Source organism: Castor canadensis, chromosome 12 (genome assembly GCF_047511655.1).
Source record: "Castor canadensis chromosome 12, mCasCan1.hap1v2, whole genome shotgun sequence".
NCBI lineage: Eukaryota > Metazoa > Chordata > Mammalia > Rodentia > Castoridae > Castor > Castor canadensis.
In genome coordinates, this window is record NC_133397.1 from 104,420,055 (window position 1) to 104,440,137 (window position 20,083).

At 49.5% G+C, this 20,083-nt stretch overlaps 1 protein-coding gene across 1 annotated transcript in view; it reads right to left on the bottom strand.

Annotated features, from left to right (window-relative positions):
• Nucleotides 1–2,806: 2,806 nt before the first annotated feature.
• Nucleotides 2,807–20,083, bottom strand: part of Phgdh (phosphoglycerate dehydrogenase) — a 29,021-nt gene continuing 11,744 nt past the window's right edge. The window contains exons 4-12 of the mRNA XM_020187997.2: nucleotides 17,898–17,952; nucleotides 17,711–17,809; nucleotides 12,302–12,434; nucleotides 11,676–11,824; nucleotides 9,980–10,132; nucleotides 6,750–6,882; nucleotides 4,803–4,933; nucleotides 3,923–4,160; nucleotides 2,807–3,125 (exon numbers count right to left, since the gene is read on the bottom strand). Of these exons, the coding sequence (XP_020043586.1) occupies nucleotides 2,971–3,125; nucleotides 3,923–4,160; nucleotides 4,803–4,933; nucleotides 6,750–6,882; nucleotides 9,980–10,132; nucleotides 11,676–11,824; nucleotides 12,302–12,434; nucleotides 17,711–17,809; nucleotides 17,898–17,952 (1,246 nt within the window). The 3' untranslated portion in view covers nucleotides 2,807–2,970. The remainder of the gene's footprint in view (nucleotides 3,126–3,922; nucleotides 4,161–4,802; nucleotides 4,934–6,749; nucleotides 6,883–9,979; nucleotides 10,133–11,675; nucleotides 11,825–12,301; nucleotides 12,435–17,710; nucleotides 17,810–17,897; nucleotides 17,953–20,083) is intronic.

Sequence of the window (20,083 nt, forward strand, 5' to 3'; positions counted from 1 at the left end):
CAAATCTGAGAGGAGCCCAGTGTGAGCTGCTGATCCAGCATCAGTTGACTGCCCACCCAGGCCCTTGGGGTGCTACTGGGACGGCATTCTACTCCCAGCTGAACCGCCGCTTGACAGCCTCTCCTCTGCCTGCTTCTCAGCAAGCAGTGGGGTTCTCAAATCTGCCTGGCACCCCTGGCAGGACAATCGCTACGCCCTAGAAGTCTGGAATAGCGTCTGTTTTCATGGAGAAAAGTCTGTGTTCACCTGAGTTCCTGAGACGGAACTGAGTCCCACTTTCTAGCCATGCAGGAGCCCTCAGTAAGGTCTTGGTACTAAAAGAGCCTCCATCAGCTTTGGCAACCAGGACTTCCCCTGCCATCTACTGCTGGGGCCCGGCCTGCCTCCACCAGGGATCATTTGCACACAAGCAGGGATGATCTTAAAAATATTCACATCCAGGGTATCAGTGGCTGACCAATTGAATGGATGTCCCCACACCAGCTGAGTGTCAGCCTCGGGTCACATGTAGGGCACTCAGATGGCATTCATCATCACCATCACACAAACACAGGTCCTGGGTCTCCTTCCACACCCTTCCTCACCAGCTTTTATGCTGAGTCCCAGGTCTTCCTCTGGCAGCTCTGGGATCTCTTCATTAAAATGGACACAGCCGGTCTCGAAAGCCCTGTCCCCTAGGGAAGGTCAGCACAGGAGAAAAGGAGATTCCAATCACCCTGTCACCACACTCACCCTGAAGTCTGCTATACCAGGCACACGGAGAACTTCCCTGTGTGACTGGGCAGACTGAGGGATGACACCCAATGATGCCTGTCTCACAAGAATGCTTGACATTTTCTGTTTTAAGACACCTGTGATAATGGTGTCTTAAAACACCCAACAACCATGAGGCAACTTTGTCTCTAGAGGAACACCGTGCACATCACACACTAAATTTCTAATTTTTAAAGCTCAGAACTCCGACACTTGGATTTGTTTTTATTTTTTGATACTGAGGTTTGAACTCAGGGCTTCATACTTGCTGGGCAGGCGCTCTATTGCTTGAGCCATTCCTCCAGTCCTTTTTGCTTTGGTTATTTTGGAGATAAGGGTCCTTTTTGCCCAGGCCAGCCTGGCCTGTTTTGCTCTTCCCACCAGTTTGGGATAGGCACATGCTGCTGCACCCAGATATTGGTTGAGATGGGGGTCTTGTGAACTTTTTGCCTGACCTGACCGCAAACCTTGATCCTCCTGATCTCAGCCGCCCAAGTAGCTAGGATTACAGATGTGAACCACTGCACCCTGCTAGAAGACAGCTTTTTGAGTCCAGTTCCATCATTTCATAGATCAGCCATCTCCCTGAGAGCCTCTGCTTCACACACACACATGAAACTGCACTCTGAAGGTGGTGCAGAAGCCAAACTGACAGAAATGAATTGATGGCACGTCCATAGCACCAGCTGCATTCTAAATTTAATCCTGGGCCTGGGGCGTAGCTCAGTGGCAGAGCATGTACCTAGCATGTGCGAGGCCCTGCATTTAGGAAAGGCTATCTAAACAGCTGTGGACCAGGTGATGCAATGAAATCGTCCCATGTCCTCTCATGATTATGTCAAGGAAGGTATTTGGAGATCCCCAGGTTATTTGGGTCTCTGGCATTGTCTTGACCACTTTGGTGTGCAATTAGCTTGTCTAAGGATTTGGGGCAAGGAGGTTGAAGGATTGAAAATTGGATGTAGGGTATGTGATACTGGGGATTGAACCCATGGCTTTGTGCATGCTAGGCAAGTGCTCTACCACTTGAGCCACACCCTTTTTTTTTTTGTACTGTTTTTTAATACAGAGTCTTGATAACTTTTCCTGGGCTGGCCTTTAATTCATAATCCTTCCATTCCCCTCCTCCCCACAACCTGGGATTACAGACATGTAACACCATGCTTGGGCTTGAGCTCTGTGTTTAACTGGATGTTATCAGTGAGTGACCTCAGTAGGTGCTATGTGAGGCACAGCTACTTTCCTGATAGGAGGAAATGGGCCATCTATTGTCAGGACACCCAGTGTTTCCATCTGGCTGGATGCCATCAAAGTGAAGGCACAGGAAAGCTACTTGTCAAATCAGAAGGCCTCAGCAAGGTTATGATATCCACTCAAGGTCACCACAGATGCCAGCGAACCCTTGCTGTTGGGAGTTCCATCCTCACAGGAGGTGAAAGCAGCTGGCCAGAGTCAGGCTTTTTTAGGCTATCAGCCATGGGTCTTCCCGCAATAGGAGGAAAACTCTCAAAAGGCAGAAACTTAAAATACAGTGCTATTCAATTTTTCATGAAAATCACCTTTAGGGAAAAAAAATATATTGTCAATTCACATCAAGCTTGCTGTGTGCACCTTTCAAACTTTCTCACTTTCTTCCTCTTGTGAAATCCTTCTAAACATCTCCTGAGACTCCAATGTCCTCAGCTCAAGTCACTTCTTCCTAGGGACTCAGAGATCTTTGCCATCCCCCTGTGGTTTGCACCCAGTTCAGGCTTCTGTGATCTGTATATGCTCAAGCCAGACTTCTGAGAGGGGTCAGCCCTGAATTCATCTAAGGCAAAGTACTTACCTGGCAGTGCTATGCACGTTTACTGAATTTCACTCATCATCGTTCCCAGATGGAATACCTTGAGCTTTGCCTCTGAATAACCTTGAGAGGACGGGGTCATCACACCTACACTATTGGTTGAGGCAACTCCCTTTACACCAGCCTACCCTCCCAAAGCCAAATCAGGTCTCAAGGTTGTCTGTGGATGCCCTCTGGTGGCACTCCTGAGTAATGACAGCACAAAAACACAGGGATGCTCTTTATTACATCATTATATTGCTGTACTGCAGGTTAGTACAGCAAAGTGGTGCCAGAGGCCTGTGCCCCAGGAATGTGGATCTCCTCTTCCTATGGCTCACATTGGGCAGGTTTCTTCAGAAAAGCCCCACGAGGGTCAGTGAGTTCCAAGGTTAAAAGCAGAATTGAAAGGCCTCAGACACATGCTGCTTCCAGGCTTCCAGGGTGGGCAGCAGGGAGGAGATGCCCATGACGTGCCAGGTCTCCCCATTGGACGCCATTGAAGTCTGGTAGGACAGCAGCTGCACACCTGCCTGTGCCAGGAGCCCTGGAAGGAGAAGAAACTCCTGATTGGCATGGTAGAAGGAGCAAGGGGCTTGAGCAGTCAGAAGTCAGGTTTCTGTGACCAAAGCTACACAGAGGACGCTGGTCTCAGCATCAGAGCTGAGACAGAAGGAGAACAGGGTGTCTGTCTAGCTCTCCTCTGTTCCAGAGACTTTAGGCACAGCCTGACCATCAGGCAAAGAGCAAGAGCTTTTCATTTGCAGATTGCCAAGTCAACAGCCAGGGAGAAAAGCAGGGAAGTTTCTCTGCTAAGTTGACAAGAATGGTGAAACTAGGTCCCTCAGGGTCTGGGGACACGCCCTCTGTCAAACCTGGACATGTTCCCAAACTCCTAGTAGCCCAGGCCCCCAAAAGACTCCAGCAGGTCCAAGATGCCACAACCATGGTGGAGGAGGGGACAAGTGAGGGAGGGGTTGGAGTCATGATCTGATGGGCTTTGTTGCTACCAGGGCCTGCAGGTAGGAGTGGGAAACAAGCACTCAGTGGTCCCTGAGCTCCTGGGATAGGATATTATAGGCAGGTGTAAGCAGTGTGCTTAACTTGGCAAGTCTAGGACCTGGGGCTGGACTAGTAATAGGCACCCCTGCCCATATTGCTCTGTGACATTACATTAGGCACTTGCCCTCTCTAAACAAGAAATTAACCCTGAATATTCTGGAAACTGGCACAAGACCCCTCTATGGTACAGATCCAGACATGCCCTGAGGCATGAAAAGGGGTGGAAGGAAGTAGGCCCAATACCAGGACAGACCCCACCTCACCACAAACAGCCTTCCTCACCAATCATGGTAGGCAGCATTGCAGGGTTGGAGGGCTGAGCACGGAACATGAGCAGGGGCAGGCCCCGGCGGAGGGGCACTTCTGGCCTGAATACGGCTCCGTTGAGCACCTGAAGTACAGGCGTGGTGCCCTGGACTGAGCCCACAGCCTGGTAAGGAGCACCTGCCAAGGCCACGGTCAAGAGACATTCCCCGCTGCTCTGTTCCCCTGGTGCCACAGGGCTGTGAGAGGTGGTAACCTGCAGAGGGAGGAAAAGAGACAGTTACTCCTCCTGGCTACACCACCTCTGCCCCCACCTCACTCAGCCTGACTGCCCACGAGCAGGGCTCTAGCCTAGCCAGCGGGCTCAGCAAATTAAGGACCAGACGCAAGTGGGGTAAGCCCTGTGCCTGTGAGCACTAGCTTCCTAGGACAGTCAATGGCCTCCATACAGGAAAGATACAGAGAAGACTGCCAGGTACAGGCTTGGTGGGGAGGGTTGGGAATTGAGAAGAGGGAAAGAGAGAAGGTGGAAAGCAGGGCTGTGTAGAGGACCCAGCCTGGCCCTTCCAGCATCAGTGTCCTGCCTGGGATGTAGGAGAGGAGGGGAGGAGCGGGGCAGGGGCTGATCTTTATATTCCATGGCTTACTGCCAACTCTCACTGGCTGAGACATACAGACTTTGGTCTGAAAAGGAAACCAGAAGGGAAGATGCCACAGAGAAGCTGAGAGGCAACAGAGTATGCTGGCCCCAAGGTGTGCAACCTCATGGAGAACCTGGCAGGGTGGATGGCAGGACTGGCATACAAAGAGCAAAGCTGTAAGTAGGCTCTGAAATGGGGGTGGGGTGGAAGAGCAGTGTTGATGGCGGGTGGAGGGGGACGGGTATGCTGCAACGCACATTGAGGCCAGTGTCTTTCACCAGCAGCTTGGCATTCACCAAGTTCACATCCGCCTGTTTGGAAGCTTCTTTCAGGAGGCCGACAATGACTGCAGGGCTTAGACAACTGCCAGCATTCTTCAGAGATGTGCCTGGGGACAGAGAGTTATCCTAAGGTCACTGTTCACTGAGCAGGGGCTGGTGGCGGGGGGGGGGAACAGGCATATAGCTCTGAGCTATGACCTCCTCATTTCACTGGGACTGTGCAGCTGCACTGGGCAGCCTGCCCCCTCTACAGCACTCAGATCCAGACAGAGGACATCTCTTTGTCCAAGCCAGGAAACCCAAGACACCTGAGCCAGCCTGAGAAACTCCCCTTCAAAACTCAGGCTACCTCTACTGGCTACCCTGGCTTGCCTATCTAACTCCCAGGGGACACCTGGAAAATTCCCTACACCCACCCATACTTGGCACTCAGACCCTTGTAAGCTCAGGAAATGAACGGAAAGGAGCAACAGGAGCAACTGAAGCAACTGTGGCCAGTTCCCTGTGCTGTTTCTGCCAATATTTGGGGTCTAACTCTCCCCAAGTGTCAGATGGCCAACAGTCAACAGAGGAGGACAAACTTCTACAGTGAAGGGAAAAGGAACCCTCCCTGGTCACTTAATCAAGAATGCTGGATCTACTACAAAGACAGTGAGCCGCCGGCAGCCAGGGGTAGACAGAGAGCACCATGCCCATTCCCACGTATGGCTGAGCAAACACCCACAAGAACTTTCAGATTGCCCAAGGTCCTCCTTGGTAAGTCAAAGAGCACAAAATGTCCGCACTGCCACATTGGACACACATCTACCCTGACTCCCTTCACATGTGAAGAGCCCAAGGTTTGGAGGAGACTAAATCATCCAGCAGGCAAGCAACAGGGTCAAAACCAGAGTCAAGCTGGGCACCAGTGGCTCACACCTGTAATCCTAGCTACTCAGGAGGCAGAGATCAGGAGGATCGCAGTTTGAAGCCAGCCTGGGCAAATAGTTCTTGAGATCCTATCTTAAAAAACCCTTCACAAAAATGGGCTGGTGGAGTAGCTCAAGGTGTAGTCCCTGAGTTCAAGCCCCAGTACTGCGAAAAAAAAAAAAAAAAAACCCACAAAATTAAAACAAAAACCAAACAACAAAAACAAAATAAAAAAACAGAGCTAAACAAGCCTATTGTCTAATTTGGGACTCTCCATTGACCTATTCACTTACACAAAATTGTGTCAAAGGCTGTAATGCCATTTACCAGCAGAACCTGGGTGACCGAAGCCAGAAGAGATGAGGGGACTACTGAGTCCTGCTCAATAGCCACTTTAATGAAGTATACATTGCTTTTTATAAACTCCTTTTACACAGAGAGCATTTGGTCAGAAAAAGCATGCCAAGTATTATGTGTCAAGGTTACATTAGCTCAGGGAAGCACAGTTAAAATTCACTCTTTGTTATGTCTCCTTTAAAACAGGAACAGAGAAGCAGGAGAAGCACACAGTCAACCTAACTTTCTTATTTACATCTGAAGGCCACGAAGCCATCTGGGAACCCTGAATGTTGTTTTTCTGGACGTCTGGCTTTCTCACAAGGCCAGATACCAACTCACACAGGCACAGTCTGGTCTGAGACTTTTGCCCCAGTTCCTTGGAGCTTTCTCACAAGGCCAGGTACCAACTCACACAGGCAAGGTCCCATTGCTGACTCCAACAGAAGGTCTCTCTTGCACCCAAACACATCTACCCTACATATACTGCATAAACATGATCTATGAAAATTAAATATATTTCCCCAGTGACTTTATACCCATACCCTTTGCTCTTTCCTCAGTGGTAAGTGAGCAAGGCCCAAGTCACCTGCGTCTCTCCCTAGCTGTGACTGGCAGCAGACACATCTAGAAGGGAAGGGTCCCCTCCCTCTGCTTGTCAGCTTGAGCCAGCCTCACCTTGTGTTACCACCTGGATGGTCCCCTTGGGAGAGCCAGCCCAGGCTCGTATCAGTGTCCCTAGAGCTTCTGCTAGACCAATCCAAGGCTTGGTGTGTGGGGAGAAGGCACTGGTAAGAGCCTGCGCATTTACCTGCAGAGAAAGGAGGGAGCAGGGTGAGACGGGTTGGGCACACTAGCCTCAGTCAGCAAGTGATTCAAGCTCTTCTTGCCAAAAGCCCAGTAGGCATGGATGGGAGGTTTAGAGCCACCTGTGCTTTGGGTACCTGGTGGGTAACAACTTCCATCAGTCACCAAGATGATGATAATGACTTGTCCCTACAGGGGAGAAGACCTGTAGAGCCAGAAATGGACACAAAAGGTGAAGACCACACAAAATGGCCAGAGAGGGGAAAGAGGCCTCACTCCCTTTGCTGACTTATGTTAGCCCTGGCCCCCTGCGGGAGACTTGTTTCTTCTGTGCTGGAGAAGGATCTGGACAGCACAATAAAAGGTGGGCCCTTAACAGAAAAAACATGGGAGCTATGTATGGCATGGAGATAGAGTGTCATCCCTATTTGCCTTCATTTTTTCTATTTTGATTGTTTTTAAGTGAATGTTTATCTTGTCATCGGATACTATGATCACTCGTCACAATTCATAAGGTGGGACTCGCATTCCTATCATGCTTCAAACATTGACATATGTCAAGTCCACTGGGAGGTATGCTGGGAAAGCGAGCAGCAGAGTCACAAAGCCTCTTGAGATTCCATGTCTAGGGTCTCACTGGCTGGAGGGGTGGTAACAAAGCCAGCTTGTTCTAGACCTAAATTCTATTCCTTTTTTTTTTTTTGGTGGGAATGTGGTTTGAACTCAGAGCTTCACACTGGCAAAGTAGGTGCTCTACTGCTTAAGCCATACCTCCAGTCCATTTTCCTCATTATTTTGAAGACGGGATCCGTGAACTACTTGCCCAGGCTGTCCTGGAATCAAGATCCTCCTGATCTCAGCCTTCTAAGTAGTTCACCCTGTAGTATTATAGGCATGAGCCATCAGCTTTCTGTTTGTGGTTCAAGATACTTCTGGCTCTACTTGTCAGGTTTGGTACTAGAAATGACCTTCCTACGAGACCTTCTGGGTGTGAGGGGACTGGTGAGAGGGTTTCCTGATGCAGGCACTCTCCGTATCTTCTCCAAGGGGGACACAGAAAGGAAGAGCAGTGTGCTAGGAAGTGGACCAGGGACAGATCAGCTGCTGGGCCAAGAGCTGGAGGGCTATGCAACAGCTGGCTGGGCCAGGAGCTACAGCAGGCACAGGAAATGTGCTTAGCTAAGAAGCCCCAAAGGCAGTGCCATGCCTGGTTTTGGTCCTCTGTCTGGGGTCCAGAAAACCCAACCTGGGATGTGCTCACTGCAGGTCTACAGAATGAAAAGAGGCACAGTGGCCATGTCTACAAGACAGACAGAAATATTCCAGGAACAGTCAGGTGCCTTTGGATACCAATCTGCCACTAACGTTCATCTGTGCTATGGTTAGAACAGAACTGAACTGGAGAAGATGCGGCAAAGAATTAGGAAGAGGTATTTCCTTGTGACAGAACGGTCTTTCTTTCCAAATGCTTTCTTGAAGCCCATTAGCAGCTTTGGGTAGACAGTTAAATTTGCTGACGTTTAACTATTAACCAAGAGGTTTTACCTATTTTGTAAGATGGGGACACTTTGTGGCTCCATTTGATGGAGCTTGTATTAAGGAGTCCTGTTAGGGAAATGCCCTGGAGTGTTACCACTACCTAATAACAAGCAAATGAATACTTCACAAGGGCTGCAGTGGGGAGGCAGAAACCTGTCTTCCCTTTGAAAGGGCTGCGAGACTTGATCCACGCCCAAGCTGACTGGCAATGGATCCCCTTGAGAGTCACCTGGGAGGAGAGAACTGCTCAGAAGCCTCCTGGGGAGCAAGATGAGGACAAAGCGTGCTCTGGCCTGAGGAGCCAATGCAGCATAAAGAGGAGAGAGAAAAGACAGGCCTCCCGACCTGCGACCACCACAGGCTCTGCAGACCTCCCATCGCATCATGGGCCATAAGGAGCCCTCCTGATTTCCACAGACCATATGGGAGGGGTGCCAGGCAGGAGAAGGCTCCCCAATTCTCAGACGAGGAGTTGATCTATCCAACCAGTGGAGGTACGAGTGAACAAAACAAAGTGTGTCCATCCTGCCAGTGAATGTCCCCAGGCTGGGGGACAGGCGGAGAAGCCAGGTACTCCCTATCCCCCAACCCCATCCCCCAGTCTCATTCGTGGACTTTTCCAGAGTACTGGTTACATGTATTGGGCCACCTACATACCTGCAAGGAAACTTACGTCATGTTTTATCTTCAGAGAACTTAGAATTTAGTTAGAAAAATATAAATTTGTGGAAGTTTACTAATGAGAATGTGGTAAATTAACGAAAGAATTGAGGTGGAGCCACAAAGCCCAGCAAAAGATATGATGAGCCCTTGCAAGGAAGGAGCTATGTCTGCGGTGTTCATCTGTGTCCCCCAGGGGCCACGGCAGCATCTGTACCCAATGAAACTTACACAATACCCAGACTTTTAACTTGACATGTCAGTTAGATTAATCTTGGAGAAAAACACACCAGGAGGGGTCTGATGTGAATAAAGACAAGAAGTGAGTTTTCTATGCCACAAATGGGGGGTAAGGCAGGCCAGCCAGCAGTGAGGGCTCACATTGGGAGTGAGGAGACAGGTTGTCATGGCAGGGTAGCAGGGTGAGACTGGACCATGGACATGAGGCCAAGAGTGCTCTGGGGAGTTTGTAAGGTGCCAGCTACCATAAAGGAAACTTTTTTTTTTTGACAGTATTGAGGTTTGAACTCAGGGCCTTGTACTTGCTAGGCAGGTGCTCTGCCACTTGAAATACACCCTCACTTTACCTACAGGGGCTTTCTACACTGCTGCCAACCAACCCCCCTTGCCACTCACTGGGTACAGCTCTGTTGCCCTAGCAACACTCCTTCATTCCCAAGGCATGTGGACAACAAAGGAGCCTTTCTCTAGAGGCCAGGCCTAGAAAGGCTACAATGTAACAGCACCAAGATCTCTGCTATGCAGGCTGCAGATAGGCCAGTCTTGCCCATCCTCCCCAAGGAGGCCAACCCAAGTGCCTTTCCTTCTCTCCAACTCCAGGGCTGAATCTGTGCACCTACGCTGTCATAGTCAGGCCCCAAATCCCAGGCAATGATACTCACAACCCCTGCTAGAGATTTCCCCTTCACCATGTCCACAAACTGGATGGCGATCTCCTCTCCACAGCGGCTCTGGGCCTCCTTGGTGCTGGCGCCCAGGTGGGGACAGCTGATGACATTCTCATGGTCCACCAAGGCTCGGTCCCGTGGTGGCTCCTGTCCAGAAAGAGATACCTCTTAAGTTGGCTGTGGATTGATCAGACCCGCTAGGGCTGCCACAGGACATAAGGGAAGCTGGAGGGGAAGAGGACGGCAGGGGCCATGCAGCCTACTCATTCTGTTTTGTGAGTGGTTCCTGAACTGGTAACCAGCTTCCTGATGAATGGTTCACCACAGCAGAGTGGACAAAGCAGAAACCATGGACAGAATTCCTATCTCACTTCCATAACCTACCACCCAGCTGCCTCTGGGGAAACTCCATCTAAGTCTTGGTTTGTTTTCTTATCCATAAAATGGGTCAGTATCATCTACCTAACATTGTGGGGATTGTGCAGCATAAGGGGTTCCCGAGTTCCCAATCAGCAGTAGCTATGGTTTGTTGTTTTGAGTTCTCTTCCCTGAAACTCACCTCCACCCCCCACCCCCACAGCACTTATGTCTCTGGCCCTCACTGGGCTCTTAGGACAGCATCTTGCTCTTTGCAGGCACTCTCTCCACAAAGACTCTGGTCAGGACAGCTCGTTACAGTGATACTCCCTTCCACCCTTCAGTGTCCCTTTCACCCTTCTGCTTATTGAGTAGAACACTGCCTGGGAATGTGATTTAGGCTTCTTTTTCGGCCACTCTCCCCAGGGCTCTGTTGGTCCCACTGAATCTTGACATGGAACTGTGTGTGTTCCAGCCACCTAGAAGCAGGTGGAACAAAGATACTGGTAACGACAGAAGGGGCATGGAGAGAGGATAGCCATACAAGGAAGAGGAAGGAATGCCCTTGCCTCAGGGAGTTTCTGATCGAATTGAGAAAGACAAGCAGGAGTACAAACCAAAGTGCACTCATTGTGCACCCTCGGCTGGGAACAGACAGGGAGGACTATAGAAACTCAGGAAAGGCCAGTGACTTGGTGAGGCCACAGAGCCAGTACCCTGTACACCACACTACCTAATCCAAAGTCCATGTGAGTCAACCCAATGCTGAGATCTCTCTCTGAGAGGGCCTGACTAGTGGCAACGTGCCCTGTATCCTATCTGCTATGCAGCTGAGCCTCTGCTCCAGCTGGGAGAATACTCATCCCAGGAATCCTGAGGAAGGCTGCCACTGTCCTTGGTCTTCTGTCCCTCCCTGGGAAGAGAAATACCGCCAGACACTGAGTGTACCATCTTCTTGACCTCCAGACTGCACTGAAATCACAGACCTATGACAATATACTCAAATTCTCTCTTCCCACCTCAAATCTTCAACCTCACTGTCTGCTCCAAAGAACTGTCTTCTCTAGAACAGCAGTCTGGGGAGCCCAAGCCCAGGGGACTTGGGACCTACATAAAACCCAAGGTTTGCAGAAGACAATGCAGCTTCTCCTTGCCAAGCTCTGCAAGGGTTCTCAAGCCACGTAGGCAAATTCACGGCAGCATGGTTTACCTGTTTACCACTGATGCCAGACATGTAAGTTGCACTCCTGCAAAATGCTGGGCTCTCCTCTCCTGCTTTGGGCATCTGTTTCTCACCTCTCCCTTCCCCAACATTGAGGCCACAAGCACTTACTTCTGTAAACACATCCAGTGCCGCTCCTGCACACTGACCCGACTGCAGGGCCCGGAGCAGGGCACCTTCGTCCACAATCCCTCCACGAGCACAGTTCACCACACGCACGCCCTTTTTGCACTGGGCGAAGGTGCTGTCGTTCAGCAAGCCTGGAAGAAAGGGAAGGGCGAACATGTCACCTATTGTGATGGTACCTCAATTCCTTGGCGGCACTGGCTCCCAGGGGGCGGCCGTTTCCCCAGGGGGCCTCTTCCTGCAGGACAGCTGCCTTTGTTCATGCCTCTTCCTTTTCAGATGCTCTAGGACAGGGATAGTCTGGATCTAGGCTAGATTCAGTTTGTAAACATCTTAGAGGAGTTATTGAGACATGAGTGCTAAGTGGGTTCAAAAATCAGAAATCCTTGCAGGGCCCTAGGTGGCATCCACTTGGGCCACTGGCTGCACATGCACTCAGCTTATGCAGACATTTGCACATTTCTAACTAGCCTTCCTTCCTGATGCAGACCATGCTATGCAGGTCCTGTGTGTGCCCCTCTCCACACCTGCTCATCAGCATCTGTTGAAGGCCCACTCTTTATGTGGTCTGTGGCCCTTTATGGCCAACCAGCAAAGTACAGACATACTACCTGTTGTGGAGGGCAGGAGAGGCGTGTGCACAGTGATGAAATCGCAGAGAGGCCAGATCTCTTCCAGGGGCAGTTGCTGAACACCAAAAGAGGCTGAGACTTCTGGAGAAATGATGGGGTCATACCCTACAGTCTGACCAGAAGTGAGAGAGAGGAAAGAAGGATTATAATTAACTATTATAAAACCTCCAATTAACTCTCATGACAATATAATGAGCTTGTGCTATTCTTCTGCCTGCTTTAGAGTAGAGGGAAACAGGGCTTGCGCAAACAAGAGGGTGCACACGGCACAGTCAAAGCAAAGGGAGGCTTGTCTACCTCCAAGCTGTGACCCCAAGCAAATGCGACAGCTTCTCATGTGTGACTGGACAAAAGGTGGAGTAGGGGCCCTGAGATAAAAGCCCTCATTGAAGGAGGATGATCACATTGGGTACAATGACGTCATTATTGGGTGCTGCCAGGAAATGGAGGAAAGAGAGCAGCTGCGACATAGGGCCCTTGGGTACAGGAAATAGTCAGGTGCACTAAGCATTTAGGCAGAATGACAAGAAGTGAGGGATGAGGGCACTGGTGAGGCAGGATCAGGACAAGACTGAGACCAAGGTGTGTCATGGATGAGGGCAAAATACCAAGGCTGACATAGCCATCACGGAGAATACAGTCCCTCTTTGAAATTTTTTCTGGTAAGGCTTAAAATGCATCTAGTCTTGGAATAACCTGGATTTACTGCATAACTTACCATAACTTGTAGTAAATCCTTTTAACAGGGCAGGCTTCACCATGGTGGGATCAAGAACATCCAGGGAGAAGTGAGACACAAATGGCACCAGAAATGAGGAATATGGAAGGCTCTCTCCCAAGAGAGCCTTGGTAGAGGCTGGTCTGGGAGGAAGCAAGGCTCCAAGCAGGGATCCTCCCTGGGGCCACTGAGAAGAAAGGAAGGTTGACTCCTAGGAGGTGGGGGCAGGCAGGGAGCTGGTGTCAACTACCTAAGCCTCATGAAATTGGTATAAGGTCATCAGATAACAGCAACCCAAAGAGTGACCCTCAGACAGGAGGAAGAACAGGTACTCATAGCTAATAAAAGCAAATGTTTACTTAGCATTACTATGTCAGGAGCTTTTTGTGTTTGTGTCTTTGCTTTTTTGAGACAGGGTTTGTTATGTAGCCCAGGCTGAGTTTGAACTTGTGATCCTCCACCACAGCCTCCTGAGTATCAGAATTATAGGTGTATGATACCATATCCAGCTTTTGGATGCTTTTTATTTTACTCATACTTAAGTATACTATTATTTCCCCATTTTACAGGGGAGAAACTGAGGCAGAGGTCACATAACTGGCACTGAATATAAGCCAGGTATTCAGATACCAGAGCCTGCCCTCCTAGCATTCACCCTCCAGAGTACCTGGAAGTTGAAAAGAAGCAGGTCAAGTGCAGAGGTCACAGGTCAGCATGGGGAACTCTGTCCCAGGGGGAGCATGCAGTGGCAGGGGCACAGTGAGTATCACAGGAGGGCAGCACTGTCACAGTCAGCACAGGGACATACCACTCTCCCTGACTTTCAGCCATTAGAGGTAGAATGGGGAGGCCACAACAGCTCTGTCTGAGAAAGCCAAATGGAGCTAGATATCCATGTCTCCTATGTCAGAGAACAGTCTCGGTACCTGTCACGCAAGACCCAGCAAGGGCCAGCTTTCAAAGTTAGCAAACCAGCACAGCAGCCAGGCATCAAAGGTCTGCTTCTCACAACAGCCAGGACAGGACCCATCCACTTTCTGCCTAGTCTACCCAGGCCTCTCTTGGAGCTACAGCTTTATCAGCAGGACCAACGGAGAAAGAGGCAGAGGAGCCAGGAAAATCACAAAGGAATTGATGTCCTCAGGCAGGTGGGGCAGTCCACAGCTGGCTAGGCCTGTAGCACCCAAGGACACGGGAAACTGGAGTCCTGCCTCAGCTGCTGCCAACCATGTGTCACTGCACAGTTCAGGTCCCTCTGGTCCTAGGTCTTCGCCCCTACACGAGAGCTGGATGGGTGACCTCAGTTATCCCTTGCACTAACGTTCAATAATCCAAAGTTACTTGAAGAGAAATTTCCCTTAATCGTGAGGGAATGTCCAGAGTTGACCCAGGATTAAACAAAAACACACAGAAAGGAAGTACAGCAGGACACTCAAACAGTGCATGCCTCTGGGGAGCAAAATTAGGGTTTTCCTTCCCTGTGCTTTTTAAATGCTCTACTCTGCTGTTTGTGAGTTACTTTAGCAACTAGGGGACTTCAAAAGTTCTTTTAGAATATGATGGAAATAAGGACTTCCATTTCCAATACAGAACTTCTGGGGAAGAAGATAAAAATGGTTAAGAATAAGATAAAGCTTTTAAATCCCATTCTTTTCATCAATATCCTTGTGAACAAGCAAAGCCAAACAGCCCCATCCCAACCATCAGTGGAGGTTTAGGGAAAAGATGCTGCTGCCCTCGGCTCTATGAGGAGCATAAAGCCTCAGGGGTAGGGGTTGTGGGTGGCTCAGATGCTGTTATTCCCCTGAAATGGAACCAACCTGGTTCTGGTGAGAAGGAAATGTTCAGGGGAAGGGATAGGACCTCTGTCCTGTCCTGACAAGTCTTCTTTGTCTGCTGGTGCTGATGCCAGTAAGACAATGGCCCCGTTCATGTCTAATCCAGATGTAGTTTCTTTTCACATGAAGCAGGTAGAGGAAAAGGACAGCAACAGAGGTCACAAAGCCATGCATGACTGATAAGCACACAGCTCCCTATACCCTGCTGTGCTTTGGTGGGCCAACAACCAGCCCAGGGCTGGCAGAAGGAAGGACACCACAGCCCTCACTTGGCCCAGTGCCCCGGTATGCCAGCAGGTGCCTGGGGTAGAGGAGGGTAGCTAGGAGGAGATAAGAATCTTCCCCAGTGATTGGTGGGGCACTGACTCAGCTTCTCTGTCACAGAGATAGTATCTGATTTATCTGCAGGCAACTGCCAGGAATGAACTTGGCTGAGAAAATTCTTGCTCTTATATTCAACTTGAGATAAACAGGACAGAAAGGAGCTGAGCTCAGCTAGGGCTTAGGGTTCCCACACCAGCAGATCACACTGTGGATAGTTGAAAGAATGACATTAGGCCCAGAAGCCACATGCCTGCTCAGGATCTGACATGTTCTGGAAAGGGCATGTAAATTGTACAGGAGTTGGAGCACCTCCACACCCATACCTTTCAGTCTATTTGTAGAAAGGAACCTTGGGAAGAAGCAAGAAAAAAGATTCATCCACTCAACCCCAGCCCAGACTTTGGATGTTGGGGCCCAAATATGAAGCTGGGTTTCCCCTCACTGGTGTCACAGAAGGCAGCCCTGGAAGGCTTATTGTCTAGCTCCAGGGCTCTGCTGGTTCAGCAGAGGATGGGGGCCCCCAAGAACAGCTGGGATGGTCACATGCCTCCCCACCTGACAGTCCAGGTTTTTAGCTAAGTGATGGAACTCTTCCTACCACTGCAATGGAATCTTAAATGCAAGTATAAAACAAAAAACCTAATCAGTTCAAACTGAGAGGCAAAGACCCAAAGTCTATGACCTTCTATCTCCCTGGGCCCCCTCACCACTCCTATCTGTGTCCCTAAGGCACCTGTCTAGAACCTAAGGCTCTGAGAAGTTTCAAAATCACCACCATAAGGCAGTTAAGAATTCTAGGAGCCAGGCTGAGGTAAGAGCTGCCTGTCCTGGACAGTGTCTATACAGAGAATGGCAGCATAGTGACATGGCACCAGAACTGTTTAATGTGGATTGTGAGTGAAGACAGTGGTGGTACTGGGCAAACAGCACCAGGTTAGAAGTTGGGACACCAGAAGGAACAGAGTCATGCTGTCTTGAGCTTATATATGACCTTGCAGGGCCTCAGTGTCCCTATCTGTAAGTGTGGGACATTACTGTGAGTAATGTGAGTTTGTGAGTAACACAAACAGACTTCGGGATACAGTGGCTGAACCTGGAGGATCAGTGACAACCAGTGCCCCATGCTCAACATCCATGCCTCTGCTCTCAAGTCAGATTCATCACACCACTGGTCACGAAGACACTGTTAAAAGAGATGGTTTCATGTACTTTTAGTGTTGTTTAAATGCTGACCTCTGCTTTTAGAGGATTAGAATTATCCATGGGATAAACCTTGACCTTGGTTCTCACAAAAGAGGAAGGAAAAAAAGTGTTCCTAGTAACTTGTGGCATCTCTCCACCTCTGCAGAGGACAGGCTGCAGTTTTCATGATCAGTGGGTTCAGTGGGACATGTCCACCTCTTTCAGAGATCTATAAAATATACCTGTCTTTCTTAGTGCTGAGCCTTAGGAAAAATGTCTAGCTTAAATAAATATGGTGAGGAGTGGGGGCAGAAGGGAGATGATGAGGAGGGACAATGGGATGCCCATCTGGGGTCTAGGCTACTCTCGATTTGCTCTGTGCCCTTAGGCATAAACTTACAAATTCTGGGTGCCAATATAAAACTGAGGGCTCATCTATAACATCCCTTTTAACTCTACATTAGGAGGGATGGAGATAAGGGAAAGAGCAAGGGAGAGAAAGAGGAAAAACTCTGTAGCAGTTCTATGTAAAACTTTCTAGACCTGGGATGATGTGATTATTGTCAAAACAATTTTTCTTAGTGTTTAACTAAAGGCTTCCTAGCTTCAGTGTGATCCACAATCCCTGCAATTCCCTCAACTGTCAGTGACTGTGGCGAAAGCCACTAGCACTATAAGCTGTTTACATCTTTCTGGCTCGTCTGGGCAGCCCTGAGACCCCCCCTCTCTCAGCTGACTGGCCTGCCCTGTGTACAAGTCTCCTGGATTGGCCTGTAGGAGGGGCAACGCCACTGATCACAGTCCTCCTTCAGCCAGAGACTTCTGAGTCCCCAGAGTAGGCCAAGAAAGGGTATGGCATGATTTCTGAGACAGGTGTGAGGTCTTCCCACCACCATGGGCCCTATAGGCATTATCAGAGTGTGCAAAAAAAGCACCATTAAATCATCCTGGGATATGGAGGCAAGCAGGAAGGCCAACCTATTGTAAGGTTGTAAATTTGCTACTGCTTCCTAAACCATCAGAGGAGAGCAGACAGAGTCAAGCCATGAGGCCCTTGTAGCAAGACAGGAAAGGATACAAGAACCTCTCTGTTCACTGGGACTCAGAGTTATTGACAAGTCCGAGAGCTAAAAAACTTCCATCAAGTATTCCTAGCTTTGGAGTTAAAATGTCCCAAGAAAGAGGCCAACTCACTCTCCCTCCCTGGCTTTAACAGAAGCTCTAATGACCCATCTAGGACAAAGCCAGGGCTTCTCTCAAGCCAAGCTGCCTCTTCCAACATTGCTCCAGAAAGCCACACGTCCAAGGAATCCAGCCACCTCTTACCTTCATGCCAAAGGACTGCATCCTGGTGGCCACCTCTCTCCCAATCCTGCCCAGGCCAAGAATGCCCAGGGTCTTTCCATTCAGCTCTGTTCCCATGAACTGCAACCAGACAGACAAAAGGCTAAGTTAGCACCAAGAGCGGAGCTGGGACACTGAGCCCAATGGGTGGGGCAAGGCCACTGCTCACCTTCTTCCGTTCCCATTTACCACCCTTCATTGAAGCCGTTGCCTGGGGAATCTGCCTGCAAGGACAGAAACAGATTCAGCAGATCCACCCAGCCCCCCACCAGCTTAGGAAGAAGGGCTGATGACAGGGCTGCACAGCCATCACCCATACGATCACTCCCCTGGGAACTAAGCTCAGAGTGGGTCTGAGGACAGAGACACTGCTGGCAAAACCTGACTTGGAAACAGTGGGACTTCAGTCTCCAGCCAGGAAGATGGGTGGACATTCTGATCTACCTCATCCACCAAGGTATCAGTGAGTGACTTTGCCTGAGTTTCTCCATTAAGTGATAGCTAGTTCTTGAGGGTTTATGCAGATAAATATAATGGGGTATTGGTGTGTTCTTCTCCTTCCTGCCCCATCAGGACCTGAACCCATGATGTCTTCTGTTGCTATCAAGGGGACACCTGATTACTTATTCTTTCTTGAGAGTTTCTTAAGTCACAAAGGTCTCAGGATAGCCAAGGTGAGTGCAGACCCTCCCACTCTGTCCTGAATGCCTGATTCCAACAGTTCCAACATCTACACCCCCTTCCTGTCCCACCACCACACTCTTCACCCATGCACACACCACAGCCTATCTTCTCCTACTGGTTCATAGGAAGGTCTGAGCTTCCATGTGTTTTCTGAAGGCCACAGAGGCAGTGACAATTAGGGTGAGGTTAGAGATCAAAGGGTAATATATATTTTATGGGCCATCTCTGGAGGGAGATAACAAACGATGAATGGGGTGTACCTGTTCTGCTTTAGACTCTGTAAGAAATGTCCAGGCACACATTAGCTCATCGGAAGCTCACAATCCAGCGGAGGGAGGCCCTGGGGCTGAATAGCTCACCAGAGTCACCTGACAGGAAACAGTCTGCTGGGACTGACAGGCAGTGAGTTATGAGAGTCAGGCAGCTCTTTGCTGATAGGGAACTACTGATGAGGGTAGTCATGGATGGGTGTTGGGGGAGGGGGGAGAGCTTCCTTCAAACCACAGCACTTTGCCTAGTCCTTTAAATAAAGCTGGTCCTGGAACTGGAGGGAAATTATTCTACCTTAGAAAAGCCTAGATGGAAAGATGGTATGCGATCCCTCCCTTACTCCAGTCAATCAGTCAATGGCTGAATTTAACAATGCATGTGAAACCTTGAGACCAGCCTTCTACACTTCTTAAGTGGATGGGCCCAGGTGCTTGAGGCCAGCTCAGGGACCCTTCTAGACTGAGCCTTTTCTACTGTATAAACTGATCTTCCCTTTCCCTATCCTTCCTTCTGAGGCCCTGGGCAGTACTGGGGAGGGGTTGAAGCAAAGGTTAACTCCCCAGATCCTCCCCAACAGTTCTTGAGAAGGGAAAAGGGTAACTTTTTGGTCCCAGCAGGTTTCAGGCCTCAGTATAATTAGTCCTGGGTGCCTGGCTTAAGAATCCAAGGATCTTCAAAAGAGATCTAAAGCAGCTTCCTGCCCTGTTTATGGGGAGGTTTTAGTCTTCGTGATGATCACAAAAATGCAGGAAATGTCTGTTAAAGTACATCATTTTTGCCAAATAACTACCAGACACATTAGAACTTACACACAGTTATGTGCCACTACACTGTCCCCTCTACTAAAGAGACTCACCCCACTAGCCCCTGCTAAAACCATCTGTGTTAGCAATCCACAGGTAGGCACAGGGATAAGGTGCAGGTGTTTTTTCCATCAGATTTATAAGGACTGTGACAGGAAGCCCCAGGGGATCAGCAGAGGACATGACCTAGCTGTGGAAACCAGAGAGCTTCTTGAATGAACTGACACTTGAGCTAAATCTGAAAATCTGGAGCTTAAATGCTTAAAAAACAAGCAGAGGTACCTAGACAAAGATGGTGGAGAAGGATGCTCCACGGTACAGAGAGCAAGTGCAAGGGCTGGAGGCTGGAGAAAGCAGAGCACATGCACGCGCAGCGGGGTAAATGAGTAAAAGAGAGAGAAAGAAGGTCATCCAGGTCTCTGCATGAGTGTGACTCTAGGTAATGAGCAACAGCTCTGTCTCCTCTGCTCCCCACGTGCACTCACAAGGGACCTGAGAAGCCATGTAAGCTCTTTGTGCTCAGAACTGCTGGAATGCATGCTAAGACAGGACTGAGGTCTTCAGGGTTCTTGGCAATCTGCAGATCGCCCAGCTGAAA